Source organism: Aspergillus mulundensis (genome assembly GCF_003369625.1).
Source record: "Aspergillus mulundensis strain DSM 5745 chromosome Unknown scaffold_9, whole genome shotgun sequence".
NCBI classification, from domain to species: Eukaryota; Fungi; Ascomycota; class Eurotiomycetes; order Eurotiales; family Aspergillaceae; genus Aspergillus; species Aspergillus mulundensis.
This window is the reverse complement of record NW_020797897.1, coordinates 7,407-27,548: the sequence shown is the minus strand read 5'-3', so window position 1 is coordinate 27,548 and position 20,142 is coordinate 7,407. Positions and strand designations below refer to the sequence as shown.

General features: G+C 54.0%; 9 protein-coding genes across 9 annotated transcripts; 4 read left to right on the top strand and 5 right to left on the bottom strand.

The window, feature by feature from the left end:
* Window positions 1-628: 628 nt before the first annotated feature.
* DSM5745_07967 (uncharacterized protein) lies at window positions 629-1,663 on the bottom strand (the record flags this gene model as incomplete). Its single annotated transcript, XM_026749983.1, has 5 exons — window positions 629-658; window positions 802-1,179; window positions 1,230-1,337; window positions 1,387-1,406; window positions 1,453-1,663. The coding sequence occupies 5 exons, from the start codon at window positions 1,661-1,663 to the stop codon at window positions 629-631; spliced, it is 747 nt and encodes a 248-aa protein (XP_026600987.1).
* Window positions 1,664-2,898: 1,235 nt separating this feature from the next.
* DSM5745_07966 (Monooxygenase) lies at window positions 2,899-4,998 on the top strand (the record flags this gene model as incomplete). The annotated part of the gene is made up of 3 exons (XM_026749982.1): window positions 2,899-3,225; window positions 3,288-3,547; window positions 3,615-4,998. The coding sequence occupies 3 exons, from the start codon at window positions 2,899-2,901 to the stop codon at window positions 4,996-4,998; spliced, it is 1,971 nt and encodes a 656-aa protein (XP_026600986.1).
* Window positions 4,999-5,157: 159 nt separating this feature from the next.
* DSM5745_07965 (uncharacterized protein) lies at window positions 5,158-6,735 on the bottom strand (the record flags this gene model as incomplete). Its single annotated transcript, XM_026749981.1, has 5 exons — window positions 5,158-5,405; window positions 5,493-5,658; window positions 5,715-6,025; window positions 6,082-6,425; window positions 6,476-6,735. 5 exons carry the CDS (start codon window positions 6,733-6,735, stop codon window positions 5,158-5,160), a joined length of 1,329 nt encoding a protein of 442 aa, XP_026600985.1.
* Window positions 6,736-7,384: 649 nt separating this feature from the next.
* On the top strand, window positions 7,385-8,218 carry DSM5745_07964 (aminoglycoside phosphotransferase family protein; the record flags this gene model as incomplete). Its single annotated transcript, XM_026749980.1, has 1 exon — window positions 7,385-8,218. One exon carries the CDS (start codon window positions 7,385-7,387, stop codon window positions 8,216-8,218), a length of 834 nt encoding a protein of 277 aa, XP_026600984.1.
* Window positions 8,219-9,171: 953 nt separating this feature from the next.
* Window positions 9,172-11,165, bottom strand: DSM5745_07963 (Hsp70 family protein; the record flags this gene model as incomplete). Its single annotated transcript, XM_026749979.1, has 4 exons — window positions 9,172-10,056; window positions 10,137-10,731; window positions 10,803-10,984; window positions 11,061-11,165. The coding sequence occupies 4 exons, from the start codon at window positions 11,163-11,165 to the stop codon at window positions 9,172-9,174; spliced, it is 1,767 nt and encodes a 588-aa protein (XP_026600983.1).
* A 482-nt stretch (window positions 11,166-11,647) lies between these two features.
* On the top strand, window positions 11,648-13,379 carry DSM5745_07962 (uncharacterized protein; the record flags this gene model as incomplete). Its single annotated transcript, XM_026749978.1, has 3 exons — window positions 11,648-11,895; window positions 11,943-12,553; window positions 12,628-13,379. 3 exons carry the CDS (start codon window positions 11,648-11,650, stop codon window positions 13,377-13,379), a joined length of 1,611 nt encoding a protein of 536 aa, XP_026600982.1.
* A 412-nt stretch (window positions 13,380-13,791) lies between these two features.
* DSM5745_07961 (E3 ubiquitin-protein ligase) lies at window positions 13,792-15,409 on the bottom strand (the record flags this gene model as incomplete). The annotated part of the gene is made up of 2 exons (XM_026749977.1): window positions 13,792-14,425; window positions 14,472-15,409. The coding sequence occupies 2 exons, from the start codon at window positions 15,407-15,409 to the stop codon at window positions 13,792-13,794; spliced, it is 1,572 nt and encodes a 523-aa protein (XP_026600981.1).
* Window positions 15,410-15,946: 537 nt separating this feature from the next.
* On the bottom strand, window positions 15,947-18,373 carry dbp4 (RNA-dependent ATPase HCA4; the record flags this gene model as incomplete). Its single annotated transcript, XM_026749976.1, has 1 exon — window positions 15,947-18,373. The coding sequence occupies one exon, from the start codon at window positions 18,371-18,373 to the stop codon at window positions 15,947-15,949; it is 2,427 nt and encodes an 808-aa protein (XP_026600980.1).
* Window positions 18,374-18,658: 285 nt separating this feature from the next.
* DSM5745_07959 (J domain-containing protein) lies at window positions 18,659-19,398 on the top strand (the record flags this gene model as incomplete). Its single annotated transcript, XM_026749975.1, has 3 exons — window positions 18,659-18,718; window positions 18,771-18,814; window positions 18,870-19,398. 3 exons carry the CDS (start codon window positions 18,659-18,661, stop codon window positions 19,396-19,398), a joined length of 633 nt encoding a protein of 210 aa, XP_026600979.1.
* Between the last annotated feature and the right edge of the window lie 744 nt (window positions 19,399-20,142).

Here is a 20,142-nt window from a genome sequence, read left to right as displayed (position 1 = left end):
GGTGTCGATCGTCGTTATCCATCTTGAAGATATTTCCGTCACGATCCTCCATTCTGGGGGCGCGGCTGCTGAGTAGGCTCTTCGACCCAAGTATCGGCCCACCTGCAGTTGAGGAGATGGTGTTTCTAGTGCCGGGCGCTGAAACGAGTAGAGTACGGGCTAGAAGGAAGGGAGTTCCTGGTTTACAGGCCCTCGAGCGTTCTTTCACGAAGCTAGATTGTAAATAATGACCAATCAATTAAATTAAAGCCCATGCCATCTCGCCGGATGATCGCGCTCACTCGCCTCACTCGCCTGCGAATGCGAATCCGACACGCTGACTTCGACCGTATGCGACACATGCACCGACTTCGATGGATCAACGCCTCTGCCTCTCCCCCCGTTCGTCCCGGACACCCCCTGCAAACTCGTCTGCGACTCCGACCTCTCCGGCTTTCCTGTACCACTCCCCTCCTCGATCCTCTCCCACGTCTTCATCGGATGCGAGTTACTCCTGCTCGCCTTCCGCGAGTTAAACGTCCCCGAGCGATGCGCCGGATTCATATTCCCCGAGTTCCCATACGACGGTCCGCTCGTCCCCCCAGACCCGAAACCCAGCGATGTCTTGACGCGGCGCGGGAGGCCCGATTCAACGATCAACTTCGACAGACACGGGACACTGAAGATGAAGAATGCACAGGTCATCTCGCCGCATGCCCAGAAGAGCAACGGGCCAATGAGGTACATAGTGTCAGTGGTATGCGCGAAGGCAACCGTATGCGCGAGGCGAAAGCAAGCGGCGACCGAGGCAAGGATACCCACGCCGAAAATCACACTGACGCCCGCCTTCTTCTGCCAATTCATCTGCAGATTCCAGATGATGCGTTGCGGGAGGAAGCACATGATGATATCGCTGGCGACCTGGACGCTCGCGGACACGAGCATGACTTTCGGCAGGTTGTAGCATTTCGCGGGGAGGTAGAACTCCCAGATGGCGGCGTGCGGGCGGCACTGCATGTTTAGGAGGAGAATACACAATATGCCCCAGACGGATTGCAGGGTTATTACGGATATGCACCCCCACCAGAAGATGCTGCGGGTGCGGTCGATGGGGACGAAGATGCGGATCCAGTCGAGCAGGATGGCGGTTTTGATGAGCGGGAGGACGGTCGAGTAGCAGCAGCCGTAGACGAGGATGAGCTGAAGAAGCAAGGGTTAGACAGGGTTTGGTATTGATGAGGGAAACGCACGTAAAGAGGTCGGATTAGGTCTTTGTTGTGCAGGTTCCAGGTGTGCACGTAGTAGCCTGGCGTATCGATCAGCGCGTAGCCTGCATATGCGGTTCCCCAGTAGGCGCCCTAGATCGAGGATTAGATTAACTGTATGCAGGGTCTTACAGGGACGTACATAGGCGCCAAGCATCAAGACTGCAGCTGTTAGTGTTGTCATGCGAGCTTAGAGCCAAGTACTCACCCTCCTCGACGCGGATTTTCTTTTCGAGCCATCCTTTCGCAAACAGCCGCAGCAGGAGACAAAGCGTTGAGACCACGGTGCAAAATGTCGTCACCACATATGCAAGGTGATTGCCATTCGACGGATTATCAAAGTTCGGCGTCACACCGTCCGGAGGCGCCAAAGCCGGCTGGGCCAGGAGCGTCGCCAGTGCATCTGGGGATAGCGACATCTGGCTCGCGACACGACATCAAGAGTCTTGGGAGGAAGGGACGAGTATATTTCTGTGGGCATACTGCTCATATACCATCTATCGCATACGGAGTACAATTACCCACTCGGCGAAAACTCTTGATCGCCGGTATGACAGTTTTGACAGCCGTGGCCCGTTATTAATCCACTGGTCCCACTGGGCTTGGACTAGAGACGTATGAACGCGCCTCATAAAAGTCATAAAGCGTGGAATGGATCAAGCCTTGCACCGGACCAGTCCTTCCGTGCATTGTGCCGTCCCCACAGAGCCAGGACCGAACCATTTGTGGTGGAAACCGCCCGCGGTGGAGCGCGCTACAGCACAGCCTAGATCCTGGCGTCGCCTTGGGGTGGCCGCATACTCCATTCGTACGGTATTCGGGGACTAGTCGGTTCGGCAGGTGAGAATCTGAGGCAGAGTTTGTTAGAGGTCCAAGATGCAGAGATTTGGCAGTAATATGCAGGTGTTCGTTGTGATAGCTTCGTCTGACGGCCGTCAAGGCCTCATGTCACATAGCTTCTATGTTTTCCATGGCAACTTGAAGGAGGTGCCAGCGACCGTCGAGGCTCCGCCCCAGTTGCCCCTGACTTAGAGTTGGAGACACAAAAACGGCAAAACGACGAAGGGGCCAAGAACCCATCAAATCCGAAGTTTCCGAACTGCGCCTGGAGCATCATGCCACGTGGTGGACATTCCTGCACCTGAGTCTCCTGCCTCTTTGATCCCAGTGTCAGCTCTAGGAGGCCCGCCCGACTAGTCTATGTTAGCCACATGGCAGACACTCCTGCATCTCCTACCTCTTTGGTCCCGCGTTAGCTCTAGCTTCTAGGTGGCCCGCCTGACTGGTTTCAGCTAGGGCGCCTGGCTGACAAGGGACGAAGCCGTTGCAGCTGTCCGCTGAGCGCTCTCCGCGCAGGAGCCGAGACGTACCGTATGTCCGACATGTAAGTCCGATTTAATTATTGCTGGGCCCGCGGCGTGGCAGCACTTCGATTCTCCAACTTCCTGTGAGACGATTGCGACCATTAAACTACTGCGACCGGTGAGCCATGGCGACCAGTGAGTACCAGTACCATACTCCGAGCAATTGATAGTATCTGCAGACGGACTGTGCTCACCTTTCTCCTAAATTAGACAGTACACATGGACACCCTCCGATCTCTGCCGACGACGCGCATGCGCACGAACACCCCCCGCGCGCAGACCTGCGCAAGATGATGGACGAGAACCCCGTCCCGTCCCTGACCCCCGGACTAATCGACCCTGCTTCCATGGCCGGCGACGCGGCAACGACCCAGGCGCGCGCTGTTCTGGACCGACTGAACTCCGCGCTGGCGACTGGCGATACAAAGACACTCGAGAGCTGCTTCTACGCGGAGCAGGCGTACTGGAAGGATTTGTTGGCCCTAACATGGCATCTGCGGACATTCAGGGGACCGAGTACGATTGCGGCGAGTTTGCTAGAGACGGCGAAGTTGAGAGAAGTTGGGGCATTTGAAGTTGATGGCGAAGCAGTGTTTTTGCCGGCGACGCCTGTTCTTGTATGGACCTATCAACCGTTCTGAAATAAAGTGAACGAGGAGTGACTGACTGCCCGCGTTAGCAATTCATCGATTGTCCTCTTGTCTTCCGAACGAAATCTCCTGCTGGCCTATGCCGGGGAAAGATGCTCCTTCTGCCGGTTGTCGAAGACGCAAACGAGAACAAAATAGCCTGGAAGATATGGATCTTCAGCACGAGGCTCGAAAGTTTAGACGTCCATCCAGAGGACGAGAAACTCTTACAATCACCTCGAAGACCGCTCGACGGTCCTGACTCACCGGACTTCGAGACAGACGTCTTAATCATCGGCGCTGGAAACGCGTGAGTCCAACTCCCAACATCCATCGCTTTGCCTGGAGGTATGGAAGTACTTACTGATCCCGTCTAGCGCCGTCGCCCTCTCTGCGCGCCTCAAGGCCCTCGGCGTCGACAGCGTCATGGCAGAGCGGAACCCTCTTCCTGGCGATAACTGGGCGCTTCGATACGACTGCATGAAGTTCCATATCCCGACGGCGTTCTGTGATCTTCCGTATATGTGTGCGTCAACTGATACTCTCCTTCTCGCCCTTACATCGTCAGCTAATCCAGACACAATAGGCTACGGCGAAGAACTCCAAACTCCTCACCTGCTCAGCCGCCAGGACCTGGCAGACCAGGTCCGCCGATATGTCGAGACATTCAACCTGAACGCCATCTATTCCGCGCAGATCCAGCGGACGGAGTACGACGAGAGCACGAAGCGGTGGAGCATCACCTTCAACACGCCATCCGGACAGCGGCGCGCTATCTCGAAGCATCTCGTCCTCGCAACGGGGATAGGCTCGCAGAAGCCCAATATGCCGAAGATCGCAGATGCGCATCTCTACAGAGGCATCAGCATACACTCATCCGCATACAAAAACGCAACCGTGCTAAAGCAGCAGGGCGTCAAGACCGTCACAGTCATCGGCTCCGCAAACACCGCCTTCGACGTGCTAGCAGACTGCCACGCCGCCGGCCTCAGTGCAACAATGAACGTCCGCTCGCCAACCTACATTGTGCCCCTCGAGTACGTCTGCCACCCGCTCAGTCTCGGAGCGTATGATTCTGGCGTTGAGGCGGCCGATAAGTTGTTCCTCAGCTTGCCCTCTTTCGTAGACGGGCAGTTGGCACGCGGGCTGTTTGCGATGTTCGCTTCCAACGAGCCGGAGCGGTATACTGCGCTCAGAAACGCCGGCTTCCCGGCAATGGATAGTGCAGACCCATCTTGTGCGCTTATGCATAACCTTTTGGAACGCGCAGGTGGGCATTATGTTGACGTTGGCACGACGGACTTGATCGTGGAGAAGAAGGTCGGCGTCAAGGCAAATGTGGAGCCTACTGGATATACGGAGACGGGGCTGCGGTTCTCGGACGGGAGTGTGCTTGAGACGGATGCGGTTATTTGGTGTACGGGTTTTGCGGATGGGGATGTGAGGACGACGGCGGCGGAGATTTTGGGCGGCGAGCCTAATACGGACGGGGTCGTGAATGGGGAGAAGAAGCATATTCTGGCACCTGCCGAGATTGCTGCGCGTTTGGATGGGACTTGGGGTGTCGATGCGGAGGGCGAGATCCGGGGCATGTGGAAGCGGCATGGGGATGCAGAGAATATCTGGGTGATGGGCGGGTATACACAGCAGCATCGGTGGCATTCGCGGACGCTGGCGCTGCAAATAAAGGCGGAGTTGGAGGGATTGTTGCCGGAGGCTTATAGGGGTACTGCGACGAAAGAGTCAAATGGATATCTGTAACTTTCAGTTATCTGTGTACATAAATTTTGATAGGTATAGGTTATACGCTTCAGCAGCAAGTTCGCTTTCAGTGGACAAATCGTAGATGAACCTGGCATGGAACAATTGAACCAACCTTCACATAATACAACATGGGCGTCAAATTAAACCGCGACCCGTTCAGAAACGCGAAGGCAAAACCGCATGGAGTTCGTCAAGCGCTCCCTGCAAAGCGATCAGATCGACCGGCATCTGAAGCCATGCATCATCGACGATTTCGTTGGCTGTTGCCCTTGCCTCCGGATCCCAGGCAAGCATCCTCCGAATAAACTTCATAAACAGATCTTTCTCTTCGCCGGGGGGTATCACTGTAACGAAGTCTTCGAGGGATGTCCGAGGGATCGGTGCTTCTGAGAGTCTCCAGTTGCCTGTCGCGTTGTTAAATCAATCCTAAAAATTCTTTCAGAGCGAATGAAGACGAGGAAGGGGATCGGACGAGCTGGTACACCACTGACCTTTCTCGTCAAAATATGTGCCGAATAGGGGACTTTTCTCGAGCATGTACAGCGGCGGCGGCCCAAGGTAACCAATATACTGGGCCAGCGCCATCGGAAGGACATATTGATTATTGACACGGTCCATCGGATCAAAGAGGTTCTTGCCTTCGAGAAGTTCCAGAGTCTATCATAGTGCCTTCTGTAAGCAATATTGCGGGTTAGAAATTGGACCTTGCTTACCATCACTCCAACAGACCACATATCAACCTGAATCATCCATGGTATTTGCAAAAGTACCTCCGGGGCTCGATAAAAATCCGGCATAATCCAGTCTTGATTAACGCGGTCGTCGAGGTAATCCTCTCGCACTTGGCCAAAGTCCGTAAGTATTGGGGTGCCACCGAGCTGTATGAACGGTTTTCGAGAGGGGTAGACAGGGACGCCGCAGTCGCTGATGATGGGGATGCTCGGGTCTCGCAATTCCTGCTCCTCGATATCCCTGAGGCTGCTCTCGTCCTCAAGCTCGGTGAGGACATTTTGGGGTGTGATGTCTACCAGTCTATAAGTAATCTGACATCCCTAGATTCGGGTGGTAATATCTTCATACCTGTATGAATGAGATTGCAGCTTGCATGCAGCCAGTTTATAGCGAAGAAAAGCCGGGATATCAGTGATTTCACCAACAGCTTCGGCACTTTTCCGTTGGGAAATGTTTCTTGGAGCAGGCGCAGGCTGTGGCCCTGGGGCTTGGATGCGATGCAGTAATGGCGTCCGGAAGAAGTGTGAAGCTCGAAGATGTCGGTAGCAAGGCGGGTGAAGAAGCGACCCGGATTATTCTTGGTTTCAGCCAGCTTTTGCATGCGTTGGAGAATGTTGACCTCGTTGAGCACTGGCGAGGGCTGGTTGTCATTTTGTTCTATGCACACCTTGAGCGAAGCATACTGCTTAGTCCTGTGAGACCTAGTCAGTCATTGAATTCACTACTAGGCATATTCTTAGACCTCTCATCCCGGGCAAGCCACACTGTGGAGTAGCCGCCATAGCCAAGCTTCGCAATAATCCGGTATCGGTCGTTGAGAGTGTCGCCAATGCGGACTGGATAGTATCGTTTCTTGTGGTAGGAGGGTAGTGTTTGCTCTTCGATTCGTGGGCCGTTCCCCATATTGCTGGAATGTCGGACAAACGAGAGAGCAGCAACAGCAGCTGGAGACTTCGGCCAGGACGGCGCAAGACGGTAGAAAGACGTGAGCTTCAGCCGCATGTCGGAGGTGATGAGAGATGAAATGGTGATGATGGGAAACACTGGTTGACCATGGGAGAGAAGAGCGGAAGAATGGTTGCGCCGCCACCAGCTCAGCAAGGACAGTGCAAAACGCGGATTTGCACAATCTGGAGCGAATTGATATCAACAATGACGAAGAATGAATCGACTGATGGAGCTGGGTATCCGTCTAGGTCATCGGCTTTGGCCATGTTCAGAAACAATTTTGGAAGACTCGATGGATGTTCTGCTCCCGTTTACTACTTTCTGAAATGCTGAGGCGACGAATTGGAGCGCAGGGCAAAGACCGTTAAAACAAGATCTCTAGCTTTCCAGAGAATGCGGCTAGCGAGCAGGCTGTGTCTCAGGGAATCTGCTGCTCGGACCTTGGATGTCGCTTAAGAGGAGAATAAGTGTTGTCAATCAGCATCATCTGTATTGCTGTGAGTGCTCTGATCGGTGGAAAGTTCGTTTCCACTGTGTGGGTGGGTCCGGGGAACAGACGGGTTGTGCCTGATGTTTGCACTGTTTGCCTGCTGTGCTGTCCCCAAGACAAAGAAGCGCCCTCGACGTTTCCTCTCGTTCTTTCTCCCCTTGTTCATCATCCTGCTTTCAAACCTCAGTCCATATCACCTCATTGACTGCTAAGATGGCTGCCAGTTTATCTGAGCTCCCAAGTATCGCCGAAATCGAAGCCTCAACCGACCTCCTCAGCGACCCCTGCCGATCCGTCAAGGTCGTCCGCGTAAGAGAGCGCTTCGCCGTGAAAGTAGGCCTCACCATCGCGCCGCTCGAAGCCGAGAACAGGAAGTTTGTGGCTGCGAATACCAACATCCTAGTTCCAAAAGTCCACGCTGATTTCATCGATCCCGATACCCGAAAACGGTACATCATCATGGATCATCTCCCCGGCACCGATCTGGAGAAGTTAGCGCCATCCCTTTCGGAAGCCCAGAAGAAAACAGTGGGAAAACGCATTCGAGAAGCACTAGACGAGGTGCGACGGATTCCTTCCCCGGGTTACTTGGGGAACTTGAACCGTATGCCTTACTACGAGGGTGTGCTGTCTACCCTTGATAATGACCCGAGAATATCAGGGCCGTTTGAGAACGAAGATCAATTCAACAAAGGCCTCTTGAAAGCCCTAGGGCAAAGGGAGTCGCCGCATTACGTTCGTTTACTCACTGCACCCATCCAACATACGCTCAGTGGACACAAAACGGTCTTCGTCCATGGGGATCTCCAACCGAAAAATGTGATTGTTGAACAACACGGAGCGTGCGAGGATGGAAGTCCAGATTATCGGATTACACTGATTGACTGGAGCATGGCGGGATGGTATCCTGAATACTGGGACTACTGCAATTCAACGGTCTACTGCCAAGCAAGACCCGCGTGGCTTGAACTGGTCCCGCATATCTTCGATGAGTATCCATTGGAGTACCTCATGATGCGGATTTTCTACACGTCGATGTTCTACTGACAGCAGGGTCACGAGCCCTAACGGGCCGATATTATGTCCACGTCATGTCGGGCTAATGTTGCAGGCGATGAAGCTCACAAGAGCCCCGCGGAACGTAGGCTAGTAGATCAGACCTCTAGCACGTCAACTAATAACTACCAGTTACTAAAGAACTAATGCGACGCAGATACTTGCTGATTCGGCTGCAGCTATGACTGGCTGAACCCTACGTGCCTTGTAGGCGTATCGCGGGACCCTCTCTTACCCACATTTATGGCCGGTCTCCAGCGCGCCAGTACCCAGCCCTATTGTCACTGCTTGCTAACACCGCGTCCCATCTCCCGCCATGCCGCGCATCTACCTCTGTCCACAGCTTGCTACCACTGTGTATGCGGCGAGGCTGTGACGGGCTTGAGACCTTTATTCCGAGGAATTGACTGAAGGCTTCTAAGGTTTGAGGTACCTACGCCACTACAGAAGACCTCATCACGATGTCTTCGTTTCATCTTTGTCTCCTTACCTTCTCGACCGTTGATTTCACAGGTAAATCTTTGCTGTGGCTCTTTGTGCGTGGATTTTTCCCTCTGCCTCACGACTGCAGGACAGGGGGTGCATACCTGGCTGGGTACCTGGATCGTACTCCTAGGCAGCCCGGCTTCTTCGTCCATGGTCGAAAGACACAATTGCTTTGACTTCCAACCGCGCTGGCGCCATCCTGATCGCGGCCTTGGTATCCAGTCACCAATCGGAGAGTTGCGGAGAAGTACCAAGCTCTGCTCGGTCAAGAATGTAGGCAGCCAATCTAGGCAGTGGATGCAAACCGGCTACGATCTAGAGATGAACCTTGTGAGTTTATATATCTGGCAGTCTGGCAAGCATCTAACAAACCTATGTAACAGCTTATGCGAGATCCAACTACCTAGGGAGTAATAATGCGACCATGTCCAAACCCCAGAAATAACCATCCCAAATACCTAATAAGCATACTCGGCATTCACAACATCATACCTCTTCCCCATAACATTAAGCACATACCTCGTCTCCGCAGAACTATACGTCGCCTCAATCACCGCATCAATATTATAATACTCCTTCCCATCACTCCTCTTCACAACCGTCCTCTCCAGATCAACCTGCGGAATCGCAGACAGATTCGCCTTCAGCGTAACAAGCACCTTCGTCCCACCATTCCTATGCACCGGCGCCCCTTCATCCTCCGCATTCGCCCACACATCCGTATACATAAACCCCGGCCGCCCCTTCGCTACCGGAAAATCCTGGTAAAAGTCAATCGGAATCGCCTTGTCCTCTTGTAGCGTTGCGCCGCGCTCCAGGAACCAGAACATCGCATGCACGCGGTAGTGGCCGTGCCGCGTGCACCAGTACCGCTTGGACTCGTCGTGCCCCTTCTCAACTCGATACGGCGTGTGCAGCTCAATACCGTAGTGTTTCCGCGCCTTGCGCGAGACAACGTCGACGGTCCGAAGCGCCTTCGTCCTACTCAACCCCATCATGACAGCGCCCCGTACAACAGCCGTCCACGCATTCGGCGGCTGCAGCACCTCAACACTCTTGAGAGCATCGCGCAGCCGTTCCTTGAGGTACGCGTTCTGCCCGAACCCGCCGACCAGCAGGACGGCGCGGATGGAGATGCCGTCGATGCCGGAGCATGCGGCGATCTGGTCCTGCACGTATTTGATTACCTTTAGAATGAGCGGCTCGAATATAAAGTGCATTTCGGCGGGGGCGATTGTGATTTTTCCGCGTCGGATGTTGAGCGTGCTGTTGTTGGACAGGCCCGGGACGGGGATTATGTAGCCATTCCCGCCGTCGATTGTTGGGGAGTATTGTTTTTTGACCTACGTTTACCTGGTTAGCATGTTCCTTCTTGGATGGGATGGGGTTGGGAGAGAGAGAAGGGGAAGGGGATGGGACGTACGATCGATTCGAACCGCTCCACGGCCTCCTGGAGGACCTCGTCGTCCCACCCCTCCTCGCGTCCAAGCTTGCGGGTGAGGAAGTCTGCGAAGCGGCGGTTCAGGAACGTCGAGCCACAGGGGCCCCCTGTTCCCGTCGTGACCTCTTCCACCTTCAGGATGGGTGTGAGCTCGATGATCCGGTATGAGATCAGATCGACGGTCCCGCCGCCGGCATCACAGAGGACAAAGCTATCGCCGACTTTGAGACCGTGCGGGTCCAGGCCCTGGATTGCGTAGATGGCTGCTGCTTCGGGCTCGGAGACGAGATGGACCACTTGCTCTTTGGATTCGGGGGTGTTAGTGCTGGTGCTCGTGCCGGAGGAGGCCTTCCTCCACGCCTTCAGCGTCTTGTCCTTCGCGGCCTCGGTCCAGATGGCTGGGACGGTGAGCGAGAACTCGAGCGGGATTGTGCGCAGTAACGCGGCGCCGAGTTTCTGCTCCAGGCTGTACATGATGTGTTTGTGTATCGCGGAGAGGTAGTCCTCCGCCAACTGGTCGGGGGTCTTGTCGCCCCAGGACTTTGTCGAGACGAGGGGGTTGCTTTCGTCGAGGCCGCTGCACCACACCACGTTATCAGCCATTCTCAACATGACGTTAGTGAGGAAATGGAGATGAGGGCAGCGTACAGCTTAAACCACTGATACCGATCGACCAGCCCCGGGATCTGGAACCCCCATTCGACTTCGCCCTTGGTGAGTGGATCGGGCGACTTGGTGTAGCGCAGCTCGGTCGGGACCTTGACGCTGCTGATGCCTTCTTGGGTGCCGGTGTGCGAGGGCCATGATTCGATGACGGAGATGTGGTCGGGCTATACAGACCGTACATTGTCAGCTTCAACCCTCCATCTCCTAAATAGGTATTGGAAGAAAGATGTGAGGACGCACCCTCCTCGTCTCCGCCCACGCGACACCCGTAAAGGTCGTCCCAAAGTCAATCCCGATGATGATCTTGCGGTCGTCGAGCGAGAGGGAGTCGAAGGTCTTCTCCATTTTCTTTGTCGCGCGCAGCAGTTGTTCGAGGGAGGGCGAGGTGAGGGGTTTCGCCATAAGCAGTTTTTAAGGTAAGGTGGATTACAAACGAGAAGATAGGTACCAAAAGAAACCGGGTGAGAAGATGACGGTAATAAGGCTGCGTTTGTCCGTAGGAGAGCCTTGTCGTGTTTCAGCCTCTGCAGCTGTTTGCGTTCTACTTGCTCACTGTCATAGGTGACCCCACCTTTTCCAGACCCTGTTTCTCTCCTCGCCAGGCAGAAAGCCTCGATCTCATCACAGCCTATCGGCTATAATTCTCGATACTGCAGAGCTTCGTGCCCGGGTGAAGCTCCAATGGCACGCTAGAAGAAGTGGCACGTTGGTCTTGGACTTGGACAGGCTAGCCCTAACTAGTGAGGTGCCAGGTCCTGCAGCCGCGCCCCGGGCAATCGGAGCTCTGCTAAGCCCGCGATGTATCTGCCTTGCGCCTCGTGCCCCGCATGAGGTCAGTCCACGCGTGGTTATCTGCGGCTAGAGGTGCGTGGTCGATCGATCGTTTTATTTTCTGGGAGACTGAACTACTCAGACCTCCGTCGCTGCTCGAGCTGATTATGGCTGAGGTTGCTGCCGCTGCTGCGATGGCGTCGGCGCCATCGCTGAAAAAGAAACAAGCTGTTGTTCCGATTAAAAAGGTCGAGGCCAAAGAGAAAGAGAAAGATAGGCCGCAGGTGGATAGGAATGAGTTGAAGTGAGTCGCTCAACATCGTACAGGTGTACTCCATACTAACCGCCAAGGTCCAACTCCACCAGCAGCACATCCAAGGAACAACCCAAACCCACCACCTCGCAATCCAAACCGAGGTTAGAAGCAGAAGCAAAAGAGGAAACAGAAGCGCCAGCCACCACCGAGTCCGAAAAGAGCAACGCAAACCCCTCCGTCGACAACCCAACAATCACCTCCCTCCTGACCGAAAACGCATCCCTCCAATCCCAACTAACAACCCTCAAAACCGCCCTCCACGACGCCCAAAACCACATCTTCAGTCTGCAACCACACACTCAAACCCTCACCAACAGCGACGCAATAAACGCCTTCCAGTCTCTCCACACCGCAATCGAAACCTGGGTGGACCAGTATCTCGCCGACAGCCTCGACGAAAAGCAAGTCGCCGTCGACGCCTTGCACGTCGACGATATCCAGAACCTCATGAACCTGATCCCTTTCGAGGCAAAAGCAGCGTTTACGAATGTCGCGGGTACGGACGTCGATATTATCCAGGCTGTTATACTGCGGTTCTTGGTCGAAAGTATATTCAACCAGGACTTTTACACGCCTCTTCCGCGGGGCGAGCGGGAGTTCGTCATGGGCGTTGAGCGGGCGATGAGAGTTCTTGAGCCGAGGCGTGGTATGCCTCCTTTTCTCTTCTCTTCTTTCTTCCCCTACCTATCTGTAATCACTATACTATGCTAATTCGTGCAGACATACGCACAATCCGCCATTGGCACATAGAAACCTACACGGCTGCCTCGTCACGTCCCGGCTTCGACACGTACGCGCAGGACCGAATGTGGAGTTTAACAGTGCACATGGTGAAAATGCTGCGTGCGTTCGCGCCGTCCACGGACCCGAATACACTGGCCAAGAGCTTTCTGGAGAGCATTACGAAACCCGCCGCCGAACTGGCGCGGCGGTTCCATCTTTGCTTTGACGAGTATGCGCTTGAGTGGTCGGGGTATCATGATAGTGAGAAGACGGCGAAGGATGGGCTGGGTGTTTTTGAGAGGGAGGTTAGGCAGGGGCGGTTTGGGGAGTGGGATTTTGTGAGGGTTGGCGAGGGGGGCAAGTACCTGAGGGAAGTGCCGATGGTCGAGAAGGGGAAGGGAGAGGGGTATGAGGAGGGTGAGGAGGAGACGAAGGTCAAGGTTCGGTGGCTGTTTGATATGGCGCCGAGGCTGGTGTTCCGCAAGCTCAAGGTTGATTCGTGGGGGGAGGGCAAGGTGCTTGTTAAGCCCAGGGTCTTGGTGCGGGTTAGTGAGCAGAAGAGGGTGTCTGGGGGGTCGGCGAAGAAGGTGGTCAAGAAGGCTGCTGGAGAAGAGTATAAGACGGTCTTGGGGGCTGTGCAGGGGTGGTTGCAGAGGCAAGAGTACTATCTCGAGAAGGAGAGGGAGAGGAAGGAGAAGGAGAAAGCCTTGGGGAAGCAGGTGGGTGGGTTCTTTGGCAATTTGTTCTAGAGCAGTCAGTTCTTGCTTTGGTTTAGGTACCTAACGACATAATGATAAGCTATTCATATGACAAGATATGCTATTCATATGACAAGATATGCTATTCATATGATTCATCTGAATGATATTCTGGCAAATTATCCGTATGAAACTTGCAGCTTCCCTTATGCATCGAATTCCCGAACCGGCGGATCTCATTGTAGTCGCTCAGACATGCCCAGCAGAACTCGGAATGGCATTTGATACCTTGACCAAAGAGTCAGCGAACTTCCACAGTAGAGCGACTGCCTATCGCCGGCACCGCCGAGTATGCGACCCCCACTTCCCCAGGCAGACCCAGCAGAACTCTTGTCTGCATTTGATGCCTGTACTGGTCAATACGTCGGCGATAGGCAGCGGACGGCAAGAAAGAAGAGGGAGACTAACAGGTCATATGGTCGCACCCAGCATTCTTCTCAATCGGCCACTCGCATCCGGGACAACGCTTCGTCGTGTTCTCCACCGTTTTCACGGACAGCTCGACCTCGCGCATCCTCCGCTTCAGCATCTCGATTTTCTCCTTAAAATCGTCTTTCACCTCCTCTTCGTAGCTCTCCTCTTCCGACCTCTCCTGCTCCTGCAATCGTGCTGCCTCGGCTTCCGCTTGAGCCTGGAGCTTCTTCACCTCGCGCACCCGCGCAGCCTCCTCCTCCTGTCTCTTCCGCGCGGCCTTCTTCTGTGCCTCGTGGAGGTTGCTCTGTCGTGACTGCTCCTCGTTCTTCAGGCGGTACCTAGTTATCTTCCTCAGCGGTCTAACATGCGTGGTTGTTCCCTCGTTCTTCGCTTTGATGGATTTGTAGCTATCCGGGTCCCAGAGCAGTGCATCGTACTCGTCGCAGGTAAACCCGTCGTGCCATTTGATGGCATGCTTGAAGCACGATTCGGCGGTACAGTTGTAACATTGCACGACCGGCTGCTCGGCGCCTGGTTCGTGGAGCTGCCCAAAGTCGCACTCGAGACACCAGATGAAGTTCTTGTCGGCATTGACCGCGTGTCGGAAGGAGAGTCTGTCGTATCTAAAGTGTGTTAGCCTCGTTCGGGAATATTGATGAAGGGCATTACCGAATGAACGTGTCCTGGTCAGCGAACCGCTTGATATCCTCATGGATAAACGGTGCCTTGCACTCGGGACACTTGATCTCGTCCCAGAATTTGGTCTCCAAGTCGTGCTTGATGCTCTTCGACAAACAGATGTAGCAAACCGACGGCGTATGCTGGCAAGCGATGGATAGTTTCTCTGGCGCCTTGACACCAGTAGCTGAAAACGGTTCGAGGCAGATGATGCATGCCTCTGGTTCGTTCTTCGGTGTCTTCATCTTCTTCACCTTCTTCACTTTCTTCTTTGGTTCGGCGGGCGCTCGCTGCTTGCCGGACGACTTAAGATAGTCCGTGTAGAGTGCTTCAAGTTCCTCGTCGACCTGCTGGAAGAAGTCCTCGGGGCTTTTGGGGCTTGCAGCTGGCTCGCCTTGCTGTTCAGGTTCAGGCTCAGGCTCCGGCTCCGGTTCTGGCTGTTTCGTCTTCTGCTCGCGAATTATCGACGTCGGGGCTATACCAAACTGCCGTCCAAACACCGGGATGCCCTCCGTCCCATCCGAAAATATAAGGAGGTCTGCATCGGGGCCAGCCGTAGGTTTGGGCGTAGAGCTCGCGGTTGCTCTTTCTTCCTCCTTTGGCATGGCGGTATGCACCGCATCTGTGGTCGGCCTCGATCCATCCAGCTCCGAAACCTGCGAGTCTGTGGCCGAGAGCTCCGCGATTGAGTCGGCTTCCTTAGGTGTTGTCGACTCCGTAGGGCTGCTGAGCTCCGCAACAGCCGGCTGGTTCAGTTTCGAGATGTGCAGCGTTGACTGGGGCTTCTTGCTGGATAAAGTCTCGCGAGCCTCTTTCTTCGTGTTTGTGACGACCGCCCTCGATCCGGACTCGGGGGCTGGCACGGCCCAGATGCTGTGGTAGGATGCGGAGTGCTTGTCGCCGCCGAGGAACTTGACGAATTTGCGCATTCTGACTTTGAGCTGTCCAGCTCTGAGGTGGAGAAGTGCCGCAAGATGAGTTCAATGTAAGTACGGTACCTTGTCTTCCGCAAGCAAGGGTATCATCATACAAAGGCGAAAAGGAATGGGGCAACTGTCGAGACTCCCGTCATTTCCTTGAGATTGAGATAGCCAAACGGCCTTGTTAGAGGCGAAGCAAACGCCCAGCTCCAGCGCCCCTCTTCGGGCCCGAGCTCTGGCGCCGGAGTCAGCCTTGCAGGACTGGATCATGGAATTGAACACGAGGTGCGTTGGCGGAGGGGTCGGGCAATCGCAGGGTGTCTCGGGCTTGGAGGGGGCTGAGTGGTGGGTGTCTCACCAATCATTCTGCACGTGAAGGCGCAAGGAGCGATTGGATGAGGCCACTGCTACTGACCAAGATAATCAAAGATGAGGCTCTTGAATGCGAAAATAAAGATATTTTGTTCATCACTACCATGTACATGCAAATAGATATGTAGAGAATCTCGCTGAATGACAAAAAAATAGTAAAGGAAGAGAAAGAAACTACCCCAACAACCCCGTAGCCAACGACTCCAGATCCTCCAGCGTCTGGATCTGCTTCTCCCCGGAATCCTTCTTCTTCTTCTCCTGCTTGTACCAAGGCACCGCCTCGGGCTCTTGCACCTTCGCCCTCTTGCTCGGCCGGGGGACCTCCTGTTCCTCCTCCGACTGCGAGTACCCACCATCCATGTCCTGGTCTTCGTCAAACGGAACAAGCTGCGCAACACGCTCCTCTTGCTCCTCCTCCGCCAGCAGCTCTCGCTCCCGTTGCTTCCGCTTCTCCTTCTTCTCGCGCTTCTTCTGCTTAGCAACGACCTTGTCCTCCATGTCCGCGCGCTGGGTGCGTGCAGCCTCCTCAGCCAAGAACCGGGCCTGCTGCTCCTGTGCGTCGCCGCGGGCCTTGAACGCCTCTTCGTCTTCCATCTCGTAGAGCTCGTGTGCGTTTCCTTCATCGTCGTAGACCAGCTTCGTACCCTTGCCCTTGAACTTAAGCAGCTTCTTCTTGGACTTGAGCAGTTTCTCGCGGCGTTTGGAGTCGACGACCAGGGTGTCTTTGTCGCTGATTTTAACGACCTTGGGGTCTTTCTTGTCGTCTTCTCCTTCAGCCTCTGAGTCTGAGACATCGGAGTCGGATTCGGAGCTGCCTTCGGCATCGAGAGCTTCGTCTCCCGCCTCGAAGCGGCGTTTGACGGAAAGGAAGTCCTCGTCTTCGTCTGCTTCTTCGGTGTTCTTGCTGTCGGCTATCGTGCCGTCATCGTTGATGAGCTTAGAGTAGTGCTCCGCCAGCACGTCTTGGTTTCGTCGTTCGAACATGCGGTCGTACTTGGTTCGCACTTCCTTCTCCTTGGGTTGTTTCTTCTTCTCGCCCTCCTCATCGGAGTCTTCGTCGCCGCTAGACAGGTACGCTGTGCCGCGAGGGGCGTTCTTGCGTTCCTTGGTATCGTCTCCCTTGATGAACTTGATTCGAGGCGCTCCAGGAAGCCCGAGACTCGCGGCGAAATCATCCAGCTTGAGCTCCTTCAGGTTGAACGTCTCCTTGTCCTTTTGGACGTAGACAGACTTGACGTAGGAAATGAATGCTTTCTGTCCGAGATACTTGAGCTCGGGATCCTTGAAGCACATGTTTTGTAACTGGTTTTTGATGCTTTGCTGTTTATTTGCTTTGACGTTGATCTTCTCCAGCGTAACCTTCTTCTGCTCAAGACGTCGTAGCATTCCCTTCTCTTCGCTTGGATCAACGAATAGCACTGCTCGGCCATCGCGTTCGTATCGCGCCGTTCGTCCGACACGGTGGATGTATGTGTCTGCGTCTTCGGGGCAGTCCAGCTGAATCACCCAGTCGACAGCCGGGAAATCCAACCCTCGAGCGGAAACATCAGTCGAGAATAAAACGGCATGCTGCGCTTGCGAGAATCTAGTTGTGATATCGAGTCGTCCACCCTGCTTCTGGCGACCGTGGAGATGAAGTAAAGGAATACCGGGCTGCATATGTCGGAAGGATTCGTAGACAAAGCGGACCTGCTTTCCAGATGACATGAATACGATGGTTTTTGACTTCAGATTACTCCGGATAAAACTCCACAGCGTATCAAGTTTCTGGGGAAGAGGTGTGACGACGTAGTGCTGCTGAAGCTTCGACGGCGTCGCAGAAGACGCAGCCTCGTGAACGGCCACATACTCGGGGTCTTGCAGACTCAGTCGAGCCAGGTCGGAAACCTTCTTCGTCTGTGTCGCACTGAACAAAAGCGTCTGGCGCTCCGGCGGCAAGTGTCCGATTATGGCGTCAACGGTCTTCTGAAAACCCATGTCCAGAATCCGATCCGCCTCGTCCAACACCAACATTTGGAGGTTGTGCGTCTCAAAGAAAGCCGTCTGATCCAAGTGCTGCAGCATTCGTCCGGGTGTACACACGAGGATATTCATTCGTCCCAACCTCTCCTGTTCCTCCTTCAAACTCTTCCCTCCAATAACCAGACCCGCCGAAAACGCATGATACCGACCGATTTTGCGGAGAACCTCGAAAATCTGAATCGCCAGTTCGCGCGTCGGCGAGATAATCAGCGCACCAAGACCATCGTGTTCCGCCCATTGTCTCCGATATAGGTTCTCGAGAACGGGAACCAAGAATGCCAGTGTCTTTCCGCTTCCCGTCTTTGCGGCACCGAGAACGTCTCGACCTTTGATCGCATGGCTGATCGCGCGAGACTGGATGTCCGTCAGAGTCTTGAAGTGCGACGAAGTGAGGCCGGACAGGGTCGGCTCTGATATGGGCAGATCGGAGAACGATTCGTATTTTCCTTTCAAGTCGAGCTCTTCGACTCGCTTGACGAGCGATGAGAGGTCCCCCTGGACTCGCTTGCGCTTCAAGTTTCCGGATCGATTAGATGGTTTCGCTTGCTTGCCATTCCGAGGCCCATTTGAGGGAGCCATGATTATCGCAGTGAGCTGATCTGATTCTTCTGTCGGTCGATGGAATCTCGGTCTTCAGTAGAAACAGACGGAGGGCGGTCAAGGAACTTTTTTTCTGCCGGGCGGACGCCGGCTGAGTCAGCGCTGATAAGGACGATCGCGATAGCCTCAAGACGCCGCAGTTCGCATCCTCAAGATTTACGATAATGAACGTTGTCGTTACTGTTATACGCAATTCCTCTTGATACCCTCTCGCTATATCTCGCTTATTATCTGCAACGCATCGTTTCCTTCCCCGCCTCCACAATGTCAGACGAACAAGATGCGCTCGATGCTCTCGAGCGAGAGGCCTCCGATTTCACCAAGGTGAGTGCAGTTTCACATGAACATAGACTTCTTGACTTGCTAACAACCTCAGGATGCCGAAATTGATCGCATCCGAAAATCATTTGTTCTAGATGCGTAAGACTCTCCATTCGTCCATTCGGTACATTCGAAAACTAATTTCCTACTACAGCTACGCCGTCCTCGACCTTCAGCCCGGAGTAACAGAGAAAGACATCAAAATCCAATATCGAAAAAAGTCACTACTCATCCACCCGGATAAGACAAAAAACCCCGGTGCACCAGATGCCTTCGACCGCCTCAAGAAAGCGCAATCGGCGCTGATGGACAAGAAACAACGAAATTACCTAGACGAATGCATCGCGGACGCGCGGCGGCTTCTCATTCGCGAACACAAGTATACGCTGGACTCACCGGAGTTGAAGACGGACGAGTTCAAGAAGGAGTGGCGGCAGAAGACGGTGCACGTGCTGCTGGAGGAGGAGGCGCGGAGGCGGAGACAGGCCAAGGCGAAGCTACAAGAGGAGGGACGAGAGAGGCGGAAAGAGGAAGAAGAGATTGAGGAGCGAAAGCGGAAACGGGATCAGCAGCAGGCATGGGAGAACAGCCGCGATCAACGGATTGGGAGCTGGCGGGATTGGCAGAAGGGGCAAAAGAAGGAGGGCGAGAAGAAGAAGAAAAAGATGAAGGTGCTGGGATGATGTTATATCAGCGTGAAGTACGCACCTCGGAAGCCATGACCCATCCGCAGGTGCAGCGACGGCAGTCTCACTACTATTACTCGGACAGAGGTTATGCAATAATGTTAAAATCGTCAATGATTTCACCTCAGGGGGATCAATTGTCCTACGCTCCGCTTCTTCTCCCGCTGCTTGCAGAGCTTGAGCGCTTCGGCAAGAGTTTCGTCATCAGAGGCTCATCTCCCAAAATGACTTTATTGGGCACGGTCGGTCTTTTGTCCTGTCATTCTGCCCGGTAATGATCTTTGACTATTCCGTTGTTGGGGATCTTCTGGTCCCAGTCCTGTATGAATAATGAGATCTGCGCAGCGTAACCCTTCGTTCCTTTGGCGCTTACTCCGATATTCGTTCTTGGTAGAAGGCGAGATCCGGGTTTCTTAGAATCATAGTGGTCGCATCCGCCGTTACAATCCAGAGCCTTGTGCTGGCTCACTTGCCGGATATATATTGTCAGCCAATGGTGGAGATTGCTTAGTTTGATGAGGAAGCGCTGCAGCGCTTTGACAGCGCTTAGGCGCCTTAGGCAGTCTTAATTAAAATACTGTAACGCCTACCACTAAATTACTTGCTTGTATAACTATAATATTTACAGTTTTTTAAATATTATAAAGTATTAGTAAAAGTATTTAAAATTCTTATTATTTTTAAAAACTTAAATTATTTATAAAAACCCTAGTTAGCTCCAGCTTTTAAATATTATTATAT